At 38.9% G+C, this 20,207-nt stretch overlaps 2 protein-coding genes across 6 annotated transcripts in view; one reads left to right on the top strand and one right to left on the bottom strand.

Annotated features, from left to right (window-relative positions):
• The window catches only part of PCOLCE2 (procollagen C-endopeptidase enhancer 2), a 64,601-nt gene extending 55,606 nt beyond the window's left edge, over positions 1–8,995 (top strand). For both annotated transcript variants that reach the window (XM_047726978.1, XM_047726985.1), the window contains 3 exons: positions 3,674–3,757; positions 5,793–5,960; positions 8,419–8,995. In XM_047726978.1, the coding sequence (XP_047582934.1) occupies positions 3,674–3,757; positions 5,793–5,960; positions 8,419–8,549 (383 nt within the window). In that variant the 3' untranslated portion in view covers positions 8,550–8,995. The remainder of the gene's footprint in view (positions 1–3,673; positions 3,758–5,792; positions 5,961–8,418) is intronic.
• An 8,477-nt stretch (positions 8,996–17,472) lies between these two features.
• TRPC1 (transient receptor potential cation channel subfamily C member 1) overlaps positions 17,473–20,207 on the bottom strand; it is a 72,608-nt gene continuing 69,873 nt past the window's right edge. For all 4 annotated transcript variants that reach the window (XM_047726855.1, XM_047726865.1, XM_047726876.1 and 1 more), the window contains one exon: positions 17,473–19,392. In XM_047726855.1, the coding sequence (XP_047582811.1) occupies positions 19,165–19,392 (228 nt within the window). In that variant the 3' untranslated portion in view covers positions 17,473–19,164. The remainder of the gene's footprint in view (positions 19,393–20,207) is intronic.

Below are 20,207 nucleotides of genomic sequence, written 5' to 3'. Positions count from 1 at the left end.
TTTAGAAGCTAATAATTTTCAAATGTCATCTAAGGTAATTATGACCACTTAAAAAATATTAGGAACCCTGACATAGGCATAGATCATTATAAGCCCAGTTTTTCTTTTCTGGTACTTACAAAATTATGACTTTATTACATAGAATTGTAGTATTTTAGATTAAAGTTCTAGGGTCTTGATACCTGTCTATTTTCCATCTGCCAGTTTTTTGGGTTTTTGTTTTATTTTGCTTCCCTCTGAAATGTGTTGTGCAAAATACTTTTTTTTTTCTTTCAAATTGGGGTTAATCAAACAGAAATACTCAATGGGTTATAGTAGCCAGTTGGGAAACTGGAGCATGATCTAAGAAACGGAGCGGCAAGAGTGGAGCCCCATGTTGAGTCCCTACAGCCTGTTAGCTCCACGCAGTGAGATTTCAGGCATCAGATCTCAAAATCTAAATCTGGAGAAAGAAAAAAGTGGGAATGAAAGATCTAAAGTTAGGATACAAGACAGGTTGAAAATGAGCCCAGCTTTATTGCCCACCATTTTCTGCTTGCACCCGAAGTCGGCCTGACCCTGAGTACAGGCGCTTCTACAAAGGGCTGTTTCTTCTGACACTCAACAAGTGTGCCACCTTGTGGCCTAGAGATGTACTGCCTTACATTGAAGCCCTATTTCTTATTTCTCCAGCTCGTCTCAGGGGACCCTGATGTCCTTATTCCTTTCAGTGAATTAAGTGGCTCCCTAGATTTTTATCTTCAGTCCTAAACTTCTCTGAAATTGCAAACATCAATTTAGGATTATCTCCTAGGGTTTTGTGACTGCTAAACATTTAAATTAAATTAAAACACAAATTAAATTAAATTAAATTAAAACATTTAAATTAAAACACACCAAACTCAACTTATTTTGATCACACTATTTTCTGCTTTAAATCAGCTTCTCCACGGCTTCCCCAAGCATGCCCACAGCATTAGTAGCCACACTCTTAGATCATCCTTGAGCTCCTCTCGCCTACCTCCCCACTGCATGTCCCCCTCCACACAAAGCAGATCATGTCTCCCACTGGAATTCATTGTCTACACCTGTGCTATCCAATACCATAAGCACTGTTGGACACTTGAAATGTGGCTAGTGATGCAGAGGAACTGAATTTTAATTTAATTAATGTAAGAAGCTTCATGTGGCGAGTGGCTATCAGAATGGGCAGTACAGGGGTCAAGTTTCTTCATGCCATGTATAAGACCCTTCACACGTTGTGCTTAGCTTCTCTCTCTAGGTCCTACCACCTCTCTTATGCTTCTATGCTTCTATGCCTCTCCTTATGCTTCTAAGTATTTTAGAGTGTTAGGATTCTGTCCTAAGTGTGGGGATTTTTTAGAGTATTGGGATTTTTTCCTAATTTGGGGGGAAACTGTTGATGGATTTAGGCAGAGTTCAGGATTAGATTCTCACTTTGTGAATGTCAGTCTGGTCACTGTGAGGTGAATGGATGGGAGGGTCAAGAGGCCACAGGTTCTTGTGGTTATCCGGGGAAACTGTGCTGAAATACAGACAGAGTCAAGAAATGCTGGCTGTTGTACAAGGCAGGGGCCTTGGGAGATACTGACATGTCTTTCATTGATGATTCATTGGATTAGGGAGATGAGGGGGGTGTCAAGAATCCTTCCCAAGTCTCTGGCTTGCTCTGTTCCAAGGATAATGAGACCATCACTGATGCAGAGAACTGGGTTTAAGGCTCTAGTCATTAGTTAAGTTGTGGCTTGTTGGGCCTGAGTGTGTGACACTCAAGTGGACTAGTCAAGTCCAGTTTGATCCATGATCTCCTCCAGAAGAGATTTCTGCAAGAGATTTACATTTGCAGATCATCAGTATATACATGGTTGGTCCAGAAGGAGGTCATCCAAGGAGAGGTTAGGAGAGAAAGGTGGAGAAAGGGCTGGAATTCAATCTCTAGAAGTTCCAGCTTTTTAAAAAGGAAGCTATAATGGCAAAGGAAACTGAAAAGAGAAGGGCTTGAAGGAGAGGCGGGTTGGATGTCTAAGCTTGAGAGCTTGGTGATGAAGCTCTAGCAGGAAGACATGTGAGCCTGGCACTGAGTGACAGACACAGAGCAGAGGGAATGTCTGGGAGCGATGGAGCCACAGCACCGAGAGGACCGTGGAGGGGGGGTGCAGTGAGATGGTTGCAGGTGCACCTGGAGAAGAAGCCTGGGGACCACATGGCACCCAGGGAGTGCAGGGAGAGAGTAGACAGTGAGGTTACAGGGTCAGGGTGCTCTAACATTGATTTAAAGCCAAGAGCACAGGGATCTACTGAAGAGAGGGGAGGAGCAGGGTGGGACATGCACCCATTTTGCAGACTGATGTTCCCAAGCTGAGAGGAGCAGTTTCCAGTGCCCACAGAAAGGATGCTCTTTCATCAGACAGAACCACTAATGCCACTACTTTTTGACGCAGTTAAAAGGTAAATTTAGGTGTCCAACTTCTAGAACAGTGTTCCCTCTAAATGTTGTCTGAGCTCTTTGTCTTAAAAAATTTATACACACACAGATCCTATTATATGTACTTTAACATTAAATTGTACATATTTTAATAATGTGATTCACCTGAGGTCCTTTTTTGGAGTTACGTATAGGTACAAATTAAAACTAAATAAATAATAAATTCACAGAAGAGTTCACAGGACCTATTAGAAGGGCAATGTTACAACTGCAAATTCGTGCCCAACAAGAACAATTCTGTTACGGTTGTTTTGTTTAGTTCTTCCTCGCATTTTGCCACGTGTAAGTGAATAACTACCAAATATTTTGGAAACTTTTTTTGTTGATGATAATGGGAATTAACTACTTTGATTTTGTTAACTCACAGTTTCTCAACCTTGGCAGTGTTTACATTTTAGGCCAGGTGATGCTTTGCTGTTGGGGCTGTTTCTTGTAGGACCTTCAGCAGCAATCCTTGGTATCTGCCCACTAGAGGCCAGTAGCGACCCTGTTGTGACAGCCAAAACTATTTCCGGACATGGCAAAATGTCACCCGAGAACAAAAATCTCTTTTGCTGGAAAACTACTGTGTTTATCTATTTCATTTTATTTTTAAATTAGTCAACTTCCCAGTTCTTAAGATCTTTAAGGGAATGACGGGCTCAAAATAAATGTGTAGTGACCAGTTACATCTCATTACAGGCATAACACGCTTTACACATGAGCAGTATTTCTACAGAGTCCTACTACTCACATTTGGACAGTTGGGTATTTTTAAATGCACCAGGAAGGCTCCCTCCATCCTCAAGGGGAACACCACTCAATTCCTTTTCTAAAGTGAAGAATTAACATGTATTTTCTGAGTTCATATTTGATGTACTGGGTTTTTCTAAGCTGGGCGCATGGAGACTGCATCTATTTTTGGTTAGTGTTCGTTATATATAAAGGAAGAAGAGAATAGGGCTAAATTTGGGTTATCTTTGATCTCAGGTTTAAAATTCAGCAGAGAGCGTTGAGTTACCCTGAGGAAATTAGAGCAGTAGTTAGTAGCATAAAGAATTTCTTTTGAATGTTTTCTAATTATTTCATTGCAATGACAGCTTGGTGGCTCAGGGAAATAGGAATTTTAAGTAAATGGATTCAGGTCTAAACACCAATTATACTTGAATTCATTTTCCTGAATCTCTTGTCTGTCTGCTTTGAGTTTAGGTTTAAAACCCACCATGGCCCTGTGTCAACAAAAGTGTAGACGGACGGGGACTCTGGAGAGCAATTATTGTTCAAGTAACTTTGGTAAGAAATAAAACCCAGGCTTTTCTCTTTAATCAGAAAGTTGAGACTGCATGCTTAATCTCAGAGGAACTGCCATGAATGTGATGGTGAAGTGTCAGTTACACTCTTCATTTACCCAAGAAAATATTTTCCTATACCCTGAGGTATGTTGACTAGTGCTGTTTAAAGTGTTGGATTTCACAACTGAGAATAATACGTATACAGAAAATGTGCTTTTCCCACATAAACTTAATAATTTGACTCTGGAGTATGATACCACTACCCTGTGTGTTCTCGGTGGCTCGGTGATCCTGAAAAACTCTGCACAATTTTTCTCACATACTTTTCATGTCCTGAGCACTTTTTCACACATCTGTAATTCCACCTAAGTAAATTAGAAACATATCCAAGCTGGCCTTTCTCAGAAGAAATTCAAGTATTTCTTCTGTCATGTCCTTCCAAAGTACTAAATTAAAACTTGGGAACCTGAAATCGCTTTGTTAATGACTTGTAAATTGGAACCTAAGGAGATACTACCTAATGACTTAGAATTTCTAAGAGCTCTCTCCAGTTTAAAAAAAAATGGCACTTCCTGTAAAAAGTCACTGAAAAGCAAGAGATACCAAATTTAATTATGAGGGTTTTTTTAAAAAAGGGACGTTGAAGAAAATTCTTGTCAGGAAAAGAAAGTTGCTAAAACCTAAGTATGTTACCCAGAATGAACAGTCTCCCGGAAAAGGCTTTGCTTGCCTTTTCCTATCTGAAGTGCAGACGACTATGTTGTAGCAAAGGCGTGAAGGCACTGAAGAACCCACTGGGCCCTAAATCTTACTGGAGTTTCCGTGCCGAAATTCAAATAACAGGCATAAAAATGAAAACAAATTGCTATCACATCCAGGTTAGTCTTCTGTGGGAGGTGCTTGAGGCAATCCCCTCCATGTCCTTTGGAGCCCCCCGAGTTCCCTTGGCTATCGACTAACATTTTGCAGTGCACACATCACCAGGAATCAAAGTAGGGCATGATAAACATTCTGATTTTATGAATTTTGCCTGTTACCTAAGAAGTGACTTCTCACCTTATAAGCTCAAGGGTCGTGTCAGCCAAGTCCAAAACTTGATTTATTCCACTGTTAACTCTCTTATCTGGCAAAATGACCAAATACTATCCCCAGCGGCCCACTGGTTCTCGGCCTGCACTGGTAACAGGGACAGGGCTCTTAAAACAGTCTCCCAACCCAAGTCCTGCACCACATGGAATGTTCACCCACAAAATGCCAAAAGCATGCCTTTGAGAAACATAGCATCTTTCCTTGTGGCTCCAAAGTGAGACTCTTTCCTCTTACATCACAATGGAAGAAAGAGAAATTACATAATGAAAAGCAACTGAGTTTTGCTAGGTTTTTTTGGTTGTTGTGTTTTTTTTTTAACCAAGAAAATATTGTTTTACTCAGTTCTATACTTTATTAAATGAGATATACAAGGTAGATAAGAAAGACCCAGAAAAACACAGGTATTTACCGATAATTAGAGATGGGGACCCATGGGATGAACCGAAGTTGAAGGAGAGAGGACAGCTAAAGAGAAAGGGGGAAAGACACAGAGAGGTAGGCACTCAACCATACCAACAGGAAGGCTCATGTCTTAATGGCTTGAACCCCTGCCATGCAACCTCAGTATAGTATTGGGTCTAAAGACTCAAGATCTTATTGACAATTAAGAGGTAGAGGCTCATAAGCCTCTGCCTTACCCGGTAAATGGTCTCCATGTTGGATAAAACATCGTCAGGAGTCCCCATCTCAGCAGTAGCTTGCAGGGCAAGAGACATTTCGGTTTCTGTCATAGGTGACCTGGGTAACATTATGGCTTCATGGCCTCTTTTTTCCCAACCTGAATTTTGGGGACAAATGCACAGACTCAAATCCGATAGTTCTATTAGGGCCTTCTCTTGAACATTAAAACATTTCCTATCAGAAACTTAGAAGAATGTACAATGATTTTCAGTTCTGCCTACATTTACCTCCACAGTCATATTATTTCCAAATGTTTTCTTTGGCAGTATTGGCTGGCACCATGATCACAACTGTCACCCGAGGTGGAAGCTTGCATGCCACTGTGTCGATCATCAACATCTATAAGGAGGGAAATCTGGCAATTCAGCAGGCTGGCAAGAACATGAGTGCCAAGATCACTGTGGTCTGCAAGCAGTGCCCTCTCCTCAGGAGAGGTAAGGAGGAAAACTTTAGTCTTTCTTGGAGGGGAGCTCAGGGACAGAGAAGGGAACGAGAGAAAGTCTGAGCAAGTCACGGATATTTCCACGCCATGGCTGGGCAAGGGAACTAAAATCAAGCTTCATCTGTTGGCCACTTCTGGTGTAGAAGGAAGGCTTTGGAGTCAGGCAGAATAGGGCTCTGGTCCCAGTTCCTGTAACTTGTGGCAGAAGATGAGATAGTGGAAGTGATAAAAGAGTCCAAGACGCATTTGAAGCTGGATCAACAAGGAACAAACACAGAAGGAGCAGTTCGGGGGAAAGAGAGTTTGTTTTTGCACTTAAAGTTCCAATACAGTTTTAGACGAAAATATCCAGCAAGGAGCAGGAAATTCAGTGCTGACATTCAGAAGACAGAGGTATATATGGGCTAGAATTAAAGATTTGGGAATCATTTTCAGACACAGAATCATTAAATCCACACATGGAAATCAAATTAGGAGAAATTATGGAAAAAGGAAAGTTTAAAAAAGGAAAAAGTCCAGAGCCCGAGGCACATGATTTTTTTTTTAACAAGTTCTTTAACTTATAAAAGTAGTGTATGTTCTATGGTTTTTAAAAAGTTTAAGTAAGTAGGGATATAAAATAAAAAGTGAAGCCTTTTCCCTTTCCCCAGAGGTACTGTGAAAGTTCCTTCTAGAAAGTTCTATCTACAGAAAGCACCCACATACACACTTAGACAAATGAGATTGTGCTATAATATTCTACTGCAGCTTCCCCCACATGATGTGTGCAGACATCTTTCCACAAATAGCACCTATAGATAGATCTCTCTCTGGGATGGTAATAATGCCTGGTATTCCATTGTGTGATATACCATAATTTCTCTATCCAATCTCAGCTCATTCCTTTCCTCAGTCTTGTTACAATAACCAAACCACAAAATACACACACACACACACACACACACACACACACACACACACAGAGCAAGAGAACATCCACTTCCAAAAAGCTTTACTATGCAGTCAGATTGTTCAGAAAAGTCTGGAAGCTAGCAGCGGTATGTTGATTCTTCAGAGGGAAAGGCTCTGTAAGAGATAACACTTCTCCCCAGAACTGCCAGGAGAAGCAAGTAACATACACAGAGATACTTATTGGAGGGTCTCCTCACAATGCCAGCAGTCCAGCCTTGAGGAGGGGCCCCCCTGCACAGCCCTCCATGCTTGCACAGCTCAAGATCACTACAGGACAACGTTAGCCCACGGAGGAAGGATTATGACAGAGAAAAAGGATCTACATGTTTCTCTTATGACACACAGGAGAAAGAGAGAGTGAAGGAGACTGTAATACACGCTTGCTTTATGACATTTTTCTCAGACAGGGTAGGTCTTCAGAGTTGAACCCGACATACCTCAGCCTGAGCCCCAGTCTAGGCCTAACTTAGCCAGACACACTGTGATACAAAAAAGTGTCCATCTGATAGAAGTACTTTTTCGTAACTATTTGTTGCAAGAAACTGTGAGAATGCAAAGAAATAGATGATACAACCATGTCCTCAAGGAACTAAAGTAGTATAAATGCTCAAGGTGTTGAGAAGAGTTCAAGTCGACCACAGGAGCAGAAGACAATGGCCCATTAGTTGCCAAAGGCCTGGGAATCCAGAAGTGTTCTGAGAGGATGAGAGGCCGTCTGAGGATGACGTGTCGGGGAGCACCGCGGCCCCTCAAGGAAGGACAATCTTTACACAAACACAGGGGTCGTGCACAGCAGACACTCAGTAAATGCCCCAGACCCACAGCACCACAGAGCAGGACACGACAGGATCTCACCATTCCACCCATCTTCCCATTGTTGGTAGAGCTGGAACATGTAACTTAGTTGAATTTAGATTTTTTTTCTGATGAGAGGCTTAAACCTGATTTTATCCTGAATAGACTAAACGTGTAATTTTATCATTTACAGATCATTTATCTAGAGGTAGGTTATAGTCTAAATTTTATCAAAACAATACACATAGAGGGCACCTGGGTGACTCAGTCAGTTAAGCATCTGCCTGCGGCTCAGGGCACGATCCCAGGGTCCTGGGATCAAGGCCCCCCCACCCCACCCCCCAGGTTGGGGCTCCCTGCTCAGCAGGGAGTCTTTTTCTCCCTCTCCCTTTCCCTCTGCCCCTCCTCCTGCACTTGCATGTGCTTCCTCACTCTAATAAAATCTTTTTTTTAGAGATTTTATTTATTTGACATAGAGAGAAATAGCAAGAAAGAGAACACAAGCAGGATGAGTGGGCAAGGAAGAAGCAGGCTTCCCGCTGAGCAGGGAGCCGATGCAGGGCTCTGGGATCATGACCTGAGCCGAGGGCAGATGCTTAACGACTGAGCCACCCAGACACCCCTCTAATAAAATCTTTAAAAATAATAATAAAAAAAATACACATGGAGAAAAAAATTAATTTATGTTCTCTTTTTTTTTTTAGGTCTAAATTACATTATTATGGGCCAAGTGGGTGAAGATGGGCGAGGCAAAATCATGCCAAACAGCTTTATCATGATGTTCAAGACCAAGAATCAGAAGCTCCTGGATGCCTTGAAAAACAAGCAATGTTAATAATGAACTGTGTCGATTTAAGCTGCATTCTGTCATTGCCTTTGAAAGATCTCTATTTTTCTCTGTAGGAAAAAAAAGTCATATTAAATATTGAGCATTCAGAAAGATTTACTCTTCACATGATGTAGGTGTGAGACCTCCGGTATCACTGGTGGGAGTTCTTTGCCTGCGCCGAGAGGAGCAGATACGTGATTGAAAACTTGCAGACTTGGTGCGGCGATAGGAAACTGAATGTATCAAGCACTGACAGTGTGGAAGCAGTTTATTTATACGTCTCTGTAAAAGGGTATTTTAGAAATGAGTAGTGTGAAGATGTAAAAAGGAGATTTTATAAGTGCAATATTTATAGTGATATTTGTTTTACCTTCAGGCAATTGCTGTGAGGGGTTATATTCTTCTCTTGCATTTTTTAAGTCACTGCTTAATAAAATATTTTTAAATGATTACGCAACAGCCATTACACTTGTTTTTATAGAAAATGGGGCACTGTAAAAAGAATATTCCCTGCTTTTTACATACCAATTTGGCACGGATGTACACTTTGCTGAAAGAGTGTGCATTCCAAGAACTTCGGGGACCAGATGGATCCAGTAATGTAAGTAGACTAGAATTCTCTGTAGAACCAGAGAACGTGGTATTCCTCCAGGATCGAATTCAACTCCTTCAGTTTGTGACAGAAATAGAAGCTCAGGTCTAGTTAGTGACTTGTCTAGAGCACACATCACCTAAGGGACAGAGCTGGCACTCAAGCTTGGAAGTCCTGACTCCAACCCAGTGCCCTCCCCGCCCGCGAAGAAGCCCTCTCAGCCCCAGAGGAAAACCCTCGGATCCTGGCTCCGCAGCATCTGCTCTTTGTTTCCTTTGCAGCCCAAATCACAACTGGTCGTTTCATAGGACTTGAAACTAGAGGGGAGTCTGATGCCTCAGTCCCGTTCATCCCCTGTTAACTGATGCTTTCTGCTGTTGCCTTTGAAGACTCCCTTTTTACCCAGTGGTGGAAGAACTGGGAAAGAACTCCTCACATCTGCACACAGCTGTTTTATCTGCAGCTGTACCAGCCACGGCTGTGGCAACCAGCCCTTAGGAGGCTGCCAGCCAGGAGCTGTGGAAGAGGGCCCACCATCCCCGTCTGAGGAAGGTGGAAAGCACGTCAGGGAGGAGCAGAGACTTGGATCACAAGGTCTCTCATGGTAGAACCAAAGTTTTAGAAATAAGGAAAATATTCTTTTGGGTTAAAAACAATAATTCCCAGCCCTAGAAGTGACCAGACATTCAAAAGGCCAAAAAACCCCAAAAAACAAAAACAAATTTCAAAAGGGAGAATCCCTCTCTTTTGGCAGCTGACCGAGCACATGCAAGCAATGAATGTGGGCTGGTTGTGGTGTCAGGAATTATTCCTAACCCCTGCCACTGGGCTGCCTCCATCGGTACCAGAAAATTCTCCAGGTGAGCAAGTGGATAAACTATAGGAGTCAGTGGCTGGCTTCCCTAGCCAGTGCCACCTTTTAGAAAGGCCCTCACAACCCTCTGGACGTCACCGCTGTGCACAGCCAGGATATAACTGTGGAATCCTGATTGATTCTAACCTCCTTGAGGCAAGTGAGTTCCTTTCAAGAACACATGTTATGAGGCTTTGCAGTGATGACTGAAGATTTCAGTATTCGGGGGACATCTGGCTGGCTCAGCCAGGAGGGCATAGATGTGACTCTTGATCTCTTGAACATGAGTTTGAGCCCCCGTGTGGTGTGGAGATTACTTTAAAAAAAAAAAAATGTAGAATTTCTTCTCCTTGTCTTCTAATTGGTGTGTTACAGGCAGCATGCCTGCAATTCTCAGCCTCCTGCACTTCCAGCAGAAAGACTGCCATTGGTTTCTGGGTCACACTGAGGTAAAAATCGGGAAGAGTAATCCAAACTATTTATACCATTGACATCTCTGACACAAGACTTTCAACTGTTGAGGGAATTAGTGGTTAATAATGAACGGCACTGGTTTGTCTTTTAATTCAATTATTCAAAACAGAGATAAACTGAATAGTAACACTGCTCTTTTTGGTCCAACAACCATTTTTCTTAATTTCTTTCTTGTTTAATAAGTCACTTGTTTTGACTGAACTTGAGCTTCCTTAGTTATAAATTGAAGGAGTTAGACTAGATGATTTCTGGGAATTATTTCTCTTTTAGGAATTCTTTTAAAAATTCTATTTTTTTTTAAGTATAACTGACTAAGGTTTGTATTTGGTTTTGGTTCTTGTACGTGGGGAATCAAATGCACATGATAAACAAATGGGTGACCATACTAATATATCATAAAACATTTCCAGACTCTCTGATGTGTTTCGGGGGGGGGGGGGGTCTGTTAGCTTAATTTTCATCTTTTGAATTCAATTTCTGTAATAAAAATATATGAATCTTGCCAAGTTCCCAAATCTTAAATTCTGCGATATAACTTACTTAGTTAAAGGTTAACCTTAGCTGAAGAAATTTACCTTCTTTTTTTCTCTTTCTGTAGGAAAGTGCTGCCAGGCTCCCACTAGATCTTCTGACTGCTTTAGTGAACTAAACTAATAACAAAAATCTTCTTTAAAGAAAAGCCTTATAATAAAACAGCTGAAGGGGCGCCTGGGTGGCACAGCTGGTTGAGCATCAGACTCTTGATTTTGGCTCAGTCACGATCTTGGAGTCATGGGATCGAGCCTGGCCTAGGGCTGCATGCTCAGTGCAGAGTCTGCTTGGGATGCTCTCTCCCTCTCCCTGGGCCCCTCCCTACACTTGCTGGAGCTGTCTCTCAAATAAATAAATAGATCTTAAAATTAATTAATTAATTAATTAAAAAAACAGCTACTGATTAGTAATTCTTTTTTGTTTTTAATTTATTTGACAGACAGAGATCACAGAGAAGCAGGCAGAGAGAGAGGAGGAAGCAGGCTCCCTGCCGAGCAGAGCCCCCGATGTGGGGCTTGATCCCAGGACCCTGGGATCATGACCTGAGCCGAAGGCAGAGGCTTTAGCCCACTGAGCCACCCAGGCACCACCTGATTAGTAATTCTAATATGAGTTAAGTAATATCAAGCAGAAACTCCTTTGGCTTGAATTCATGGATATATTTATATAAGTGAAAACAAATTTTCAAAAAAAAAAAAAGTAAATTCAAGTAGAAAACAAACATTTAAAGAAGGTGGGGGAGGAGGGAGCTTGCCCTAAGTGTTCTAAAGCCCTTATAATTGGAAAGAGAAAGATAAAAATATTAATTTAGAACTTTGATAACTTAAGTCTTTACATTAAAATATCTAGGGTAACTATAAAAGAGTTTGAAACTTTAAAAACTAGCAGAGAACATAAACAGATTTGAAAATTTAGATGAAGTGAACAAACTGCTAAACTGTACCTACCAACTCAAACTCAAGTAGAAACAGAATACCTAAGCAGTCCTCTAACCATTAAAGAAATTCAAACAGTAATTAAAACTCTCTTCAAATTAAGTTCCAGGTCTGGATAGTTTGACTCAGAAGGACTATGAAATATCTAAGAGACAAATACTGCCAATCTAACACACACAATTCCAGAGTATAAATAAGGAAGTAACATTCAGCGATCCTTTTTATGAGATCAGCATAATCTTAATGCCAAGACTTCAGCAAACATAGGATCCAATCTGATTTCACTTACAAACATAGGTACAAAAACATATTATCAGACAAAAATCCAACAAACAAAATAGGTCATGATCAAGTTGGATTTATCCCAGGAACGCATGATTGATTTTACATCAGGAAATCGATGTTCACACTACACTGCTTTCCTAGATCTGCAATGCCAGCTAGGCAGTCTGGGGCACAACTAAACATTGACACTCATGAGTACCACAGGCCTCTCTCACTACCAACACCCCCAGAGCTATATAGCACAGGGACCAGAGCTCAACAGGATAGGGCCAGACCGGGAGCAGTTCTCACAGCCACCCATGAGCTGTTTTCTTTGGCCTTCCTAGATAATGTCTCAGATGCCAGGGGCCTCGATTCACATCAGGTGGGTGCAGACACTCCAACTTGAAGTTCCCATCTCCTGGGAAACCAGGATCTCTTGTATTAACTCCGTAGGCAGAGTAGCTTTCAGGCTCCTCCTAGATGACACGCCTCATTGTAAGAGCTACAAGTACAGGAAAACCCAAAGGTGTGGCTGCCCCATCAGGTATTTAGAGCTCACTGATAGCTCTTCCCAGTCCAGTGCAATTTACCAATCTGGGTTCACTGATACCAGAAGCAACTTTGCCCAGCCACACAGTCGACCTATGTAGTATCAGATTACTGGTAAATTAAGCCAGAGTCAAATAAAGGTCGTCAACGCAACAGAACTGGGAAAGTTTCTGTTAAGCCCTGTTTGCAATACATGTAAGGGGAGAAATCATTTTATCTTAATGCAGGAAAGCATTTGATATACTCCAACATTAATTCATGATAAAATAAACCTTGAGGAAACTAAAAATAGAAGAGAGCTTCCTTAAGCTGACAAAAAACCCCTGCAGCAAATGGTGACATATTGAAAACATTTTAATGTCAGCGATAAGACAAAAATGCCTAAAGTCAACATTTCTATTCAAAATTGCACTGGTGGGTCTAGTTAATGTAGTAAGGAAAGGAAAAGAAATGAATGATATTGGACAGGAAGAATGACTCTTCTAATGCAAAGAGTATATGCTAATTCAAATAGAAAAGCCAAAAAGACCCTGCAGATAAGTGGTTAGAATTAATAGAGATTTACAGGTTTGTTCCTTAGATGTATATGTAAACCCTAGCCCAAGGATAAAAATAATGATTTTTTAAAAAATCTTTTATAATTAAGCATCTTGAATTAAATATGTGAGGGCCATGATTTGTACACTAACATCCTCTTTTTAACATGGGGCCTGAGGATGTACAAGTATGGGAGTATACTTGGGTATTCAGACAAGTAGCTCTGGGACGTACATAGAAATTTGTTCTGGATAATTTTGAAGTTGTTATTTAAAATCCTAACTTTTAAGTCATGGGGATGAAAGATACAGCATAGGGAATATAATCAATGGTAGAGTAAGAATGTTGTATGGGTAGATGGTAGCTACACTTGGGGGGAGCACAGCATAATGCATAAACGTGTTGAATCACTTCACTGTGTTGTATGTACACCAGAAACTAATGTAACATTGTGTGTCAGCTAGTCTTCAATTAAAAACATTTTAAAAACTTGACTTCTGGGGTGCCTGGGTGGCTCAGTGGGTTAAAGCCTCCGCCTTCGGCTCAGGTCATGATCTCAGGGTCCTGGGATGGAGCCCCGCATCGGGCTCTCTGCTCTGCGGGGAGCCTGCTTCCCCCTCTCTCTCTGCCTGCCTCTCTACTTGTGATCTCTGTCAAATAAATAAATAAAATCTTAAAAAAAAAAAAAAAACAACTAGACTTCTATTTGTTTTTATAAATTGCTTCTTCCTCTAAAACACAAAGTCAACAATCAGGTTTAAAAAGGCTAAACTTTGATTATAAATTTGAAGTGTTATCTTTTGCTGGAAGGATATTCCCATGGCCTTCTGATACTAAGATTAGGTTACATTTAAACCGTGAGATAGAGCTTTGAGTACAGAAATCTATTAAGAAAAGTTACAAACTTAAAGATTTCATACAGCTAGCTGCTTTACCTTACAAACAGGAAATTAATAACAACAGTGATATAATGTAATTAAAAGCCTCCTGGATGAGGCCGACAAAGACTTGGATTCTCCTTCACAGGGTAGCTGTGGGAGAACTTTAGTTTCCTTTTCTGTAAAATGAGAAAGGCAAATTGGATCCTTTCTGAGATCCCATATAGGTCTTAAATTGTTTCTAGATCCTTGAATAACCAAATTGATAAGGTTATAAAGTGGCACAGAAATAAAATCAACCAGTGTCTCCATTCTGAGCCCTTGGTCCAATCTCCATGGTCTGGCTTGTTATTTTTTTGAGACTGACTCCTGGTTTTCTGTTTATGTTTACTACCCCACCGCCCCTCTTACCCTCTTATTCTTGCTCATCTCATTGGTCTCTGTTTCTGTCCTTGGTAATAAATTAAGTCTTGAATAAACTATTCATTTGGAGAGGCAGGGACTAGGCATCTTAAGTTCTGGTCTCTGACCAAGATGAACCTACCATGAAAAACTAATTCAAAAATGCAAAGCTCTAGGAATATATCTTAATTGATACAATAAATTGGGTTTGGGCTCTCAAGTCAGACATGATTCAATCTTGGACAAATTACTTAAAATGCGATTTTCTTACCTATAAAATTAGAAGGTTGAAGTAGGTGATCTAAGTTTTCTTCCAATCCAAATGATGAAATAGGTTCTAAAGCATAAAACTGTTAGATAAGTGTCTGAATGGACATCAGTCCTAGTAGATAATGCTAAATTTTCATTCGGCAAACTTGTGCCATTCACCATCAACACTGAGAGAAATATTTCTGCCTAGTTTTATAACTTAAAAAAAAAAAGTAAGCCTCTGCATTAAAATAATCATTATAAAAAATACAGTGACTGTTTGCTATTTCCAATGAAATATTAAATGGGGGGGATGAGTTTTTAAATATCTGAAATTTAAAATATTAAAATAACCTTACAAAATTAATTAAGTTTCTGGATGAGTTACTGAGGCAGCTAGTATTTTCCTCCTCAAAATTCTTTTCAAATAGCACCTGATAATTTTTAATATCTTTCAATAGGAATAATTTGTCTAAAATTGAAGAATGAGTTAAATAACCTTTCTAAAGAAGAGAGAGACCAAGAAACAGACACACATACAGAGGAAACTCTAGACTGCAGAATGAAGGAAATGGAGCTTACCTGTCATTTCTCTGGCTGAAACAGTTCTTATTTTAAACATACATTTACCTCCTTCATAAACCTGCTGTTTTGCTTCTTATATTACTGTAATCTAATTTACATCAGAAGTCATGTCTCTTATATATGGTTATTTTTAAAGCATGTAGGTAGCACATAAAATTTTTCCTAATTTTGAATGGCATATCAAAAGTATTTATTTCAAAATGGGGACAAGGGGGGCAGGAAAAGAAAACAATGTGAAATTATCAAATGAAGAGAAATGCTGTAATTGGAAATTTTCCTAAGTATATCTTTAAGAAATACATGTTTATAAACAGGACAGTGATGCCAGAAAGCTAATAAACTAGCTTACAAATGAGAAATTCAGGGCAGCCATATCCCTGTTACCATTAATATTTTCTTAGTGTGATTCTGAATTAGACCCAATTGGTTTACTCCTCTGGGCCTGCCTATAACCTCAGTCTATCTGGATTTTATAAATGTATTTTCTGAGGAATACAAAAATTTCAGTGTCAGTGTAATTGCAAAAAAAATCCCAACTAAGCCCTTTTGTAGAAATTGATAGGCACGTTCCAAAATTTATATGAAGAAGAAAGAAGCTAAAACAGCCAAAATTATTTTGAAATAAATAGTGCAAAATAATTTACCTTGGGTATTTATTACCATACTTCACCCCACTGTGTTGTGTTAATGATGGATTACTAACGTGCATATTCAAGCATTGTTTTCTTTTGGAGTTATAATCAATTATAAGAATCTACTGTTATTTTCTTATTTTAGTAAGTTGTAGCCTTAGGTATTTTTGTCAGGTTAATGAAGCATAATCTCCATTCATTAAAATTCACCCTTTTTGAGTATATAGTTTGATTAATTGTACAATCCATCTTCTCCTTCCACCAGATCTTAGTAACCAATAACTTGATTTCAGTTTCCATAGTTCTATCTTTTCTAGAATGTCATTGTAAATGGAATCACACAGTATGTAGCCTTATGTGATGAGCTTCCTCACTTAGCATTATCCTTTTAAGACTCACCTATGTTATAGCATAGGTGGGTAGTCTGTTCCTGTGCTAACCTGGGTAGGCTGTTTTATGTTTCCCCAAATTTTCTTCCGTGTGTACTACCAGATAGGGTGAGCCACAAGACCCATTCTCGTGTGAAATTTGGAGGGCAGAAGTGAAGCAGCAGCCATCTTATTTTTTATGTAGGCATTTTGTAGTTCCCACATGGTATGACTTACCTGCTGGCTCACCTTTCAGGGCAGGGAGGAAGTTGGGCCTACATGGTTCTACCCTTCCTTGCATCCTCCTTCAGCTTCTTTGCCTCCTGGGTCAAGTGTATGTCCAGCAACCTGGCAAAAGGCAACTTTTCTCCCAGGATACTCACATTATCAAAGCTGGAGACAGTGAGAAGTGACACGGGTGTCAGTCAGTCCTCATGGGTTCCAGCTTTGTCTTTCTGTCTTCCACTTTCTACCTACTGTCCCTTTCTAACTGCCTATCCTGTGAACTCCAGGCTCTTAGGTGCGGAAACAACAGCCTCATGGAGACTGCTTAAAGAACCCAGCTGTGTAACAGCAAGTCCCTGTACCCAAATCGCTATACAAACATACAGGGATGCCCGCGAATATCCAGTAGTTCTGCTTCTCTGACTGAAGTCCGACACAATTTTGCATTACTGAGTAAATAAATACCCACTGTAGGGATGTACGGTTTGTTTATCCATTCACCAGTTGATGGACATTCGGTGGTTCTCAGTGATCCAGTTTGGGATCATGAATCCATAAAGCTGCTAAAAATGGTCACATACAGGTCTTTGTGTGAACATACTACTTCAAAACATGGTATTTATAAATATAAGAAATAGCTAAAAGAGTTCAATATGACTGCCATTGGAGGTGAAAAGGAGAACAAAGGGTTCTGATGTTGATGTTTTATGTTTGAGACCCTTACCATGATTTATAAAAAACAAAAACACTGAATTGTACACTTTAAAAGAGTAAATTTTATGCTAGGTGAATTATAGTTCAATAGAAAAGTATAAAAGTACATGATAATACAATAAACAAACTCTGCCAACATATAATGTAATATCAAGTTTTATTTACCTTTTTTCTTACAATATGCTGTCATTCAAAATATACCTCATAAGTAACTCATGCATACAGTAGGCACTCTATAGATATTTTGATTTAATAATTAGGTATTTTTTAGAATGACTAAAAATCCTGATGTAAAATCCCAATTGGGAAGTGCATAATCCCATTGTAGACAAAATATATAACTTTACAATAAACATTTTATAAGAATTTTCCCCAAAGAGGGAACACTTACAATTTGGAAATTAAAAAATAAAGAGTAAAAAGCAAAATGAAGCACAATACTAATATATTTAGCCAATGATCCCTAGATCAGTGGTGCTCACAGACCAAGGGTTACCTGCACCCTGTGGCCTTAAGACCATCTGAAATTCAGTTAAGAAGACAAGCATATACCTAATAACCTCTTAACTGGAAATACTGCAAGAAAAGAAAAGCAAAAGCCTGTGAAACTTTTTAAACTACATCCCTTACATGAACACAGGAAAAAAATTTAAACACATATTTTATTTTCCAATTTTAAAAAAATCAAGGCTTTTCATCTTAAGCAGCAAGAATGATCCATAAATAAGCAAGAAGTCACTTTTATAGAAGATACGTTAAATTCTGTGGAAAATACTTTGGGAGATTAGTTCAAGAACCTTGGTCCAAATATGAAATAAATTCTTGCCTTACAGGATCTTCCAGTGTTTACCAAAACAAAACAGGCTGTGACCACATAAGGTAAAGCATCTTCTAAATCCTTATTTTGGGTTAGCTTTATAATTATTAACAGTCACTCCAACCTGAAAAAAATTATAGCACTATTATGATAAAGAAAAATTAAAAGCCACCAAATACCTAACCTTAGTGAAGTGCCTGTGCAAACCTATAAACATACTCAAATGCTTGATTGCTATAAAATGAAAAGTCTACTAACTATATTTTTCAAAAACTATATATAATCCTATAAAACTTTAAATATGTGAACTATAATAATACACGGAAATGTATATATAAAATACTATTAAGTGAAAAAAACAAAATAAAAAATACAAAGTGATTACAACCATGTAAAAGTAAATATATTATAATAACAAAAACTGAAGTGAATTTAAGTTTATAGAGACATAAATAGATTCAAACATCCATTAGGGGCTTTTCCTTGTTATGTAAGATTATAACAAAATAAAAAAAATAGACCATTATTTTAGATAAAACTATACTCCCGAACAATAAATACTGAACTGCATGTGAACTCCTAAAACAGAGATTTTAAAAACCATGACTTACTACATTTCAGGTGTGTCCTATGGATTGAGATCAGCCCACATCTGCTGATCTTCATTTTACAAAACCTCTGGCAATGTGTACAATTATAACTGCCCTTCTTAAACATAAGAAGAAAAAAATTTAAAGCACTGTTCAAGTAAGAAAACCAAGCAGCATGCTAACAAAACCTATCTACTTAATCTGTTTTGCTCCTGCAAAAAGCCCAACAGAGGATTTTAAAAAACTAATTCTATATACATATTTTACATAATATATTTTGCTATAAATGTTTTAAAGAATGGCTTTGACATAATTCTTCATTTTAATTTCAATAGATATCTTATTGATTTAATTGCAAATTATGCAAATGCAGTCTTTCAGATTTATTACTGAAAATTATTCTCTCCGTGGTTTAGAAAATGGTTAATTTCTTGGATAAAACATAGCATATTTAGAAGTCCGAAAGCCAAGTAAATCCCTTATTTCATTTCGGAATTTTGACAGATCTTGGCGTAGTTCATTTAGATTTTCCACAGTTGCCTGATCTGTACTTTGCATCTTCTGCCTCATGGACGTCAGGTAACGATGCACCAAGCAGCACATCACTTTTTGGTAGTTCTCATCCCTCTTTTGTTTCAGATTTCTCCATTCCTTCAAAACAAACAATTGCATGGTACAAACAATGGACATAAACCATATTTAAATGAGGTCGATTTTTTTTTAAAGATTTTATTTATTTATTTGACAGAGAGAGAGTAAGCACATGGAGGGGGAGCGGCAGGCAGAGGGAGAAGCAGACACCCTGCCGAGCAGGGAGCCCAATGCAGGACTCAGTCCCAGAACCCTGGGATTACGACCTGAGCCGAAGACAGATGTTTAACCGACTGAGCCACCCAGGCGTCCCTAAATGAGGTTTTTGTTTGTTTTTATGAGGTGGGTTTTTAAAAAAATATTCACAAACACATGCTTTATTAGACTGTATTTTTGGCTTTAAGTGTTACAAAGTAATATCCAACACTTACTTAAAACAAATACAGCCTGAACATTTGTTTTATTCATTCATCTGGATGCTTTACTTGATTTAACAATAGTTTTAGGAATCTTCGGTTTATAGGAAGGATTAACAAACCACAACTCATGGGCCGAACATGGCCCACTTACTATTTTTTTATGGTCTGTATAAGCTAAGAATGGTTTTTACAGATGAATATTTGTAATTAATTTGATGATAGGGAACACTAATTTTGAACCCCAATTAAGCAAAATGTTATTTATTCCCCAAAGTGGAATTCCATTCTTTATATTAGATCTGTATTACAAAAAGTTATTACTCAATTAATATTAAATTGTCAATTTCACCAATAAAAATTTTATGGATGTTTGTGTTCTTTCTTGTTATATTACTTGTTATATGCATAGAACATCTTTGATTTTGTCTCAGTCTGCAAAGTCCAAAATATTTATTA

The sequence above is a fragment of the Lutra lutra genome, chromosome 1 (assembly GCF_902655055.1).
Source record: "Lutra lutra chromosome 1, mLutLut1.2, whole genome shotgun sequence".
Lineage (NCBI taxonomy): Eukaryota > Metazoa > Chordata > Mammalia > Carnivora > Mustelidae > Lutra > Lutra lutra.
Note: the sequence above shows the minus strand (reverse complement) of the source record. Positions and strands in the feature narration are given on the sequence as shown.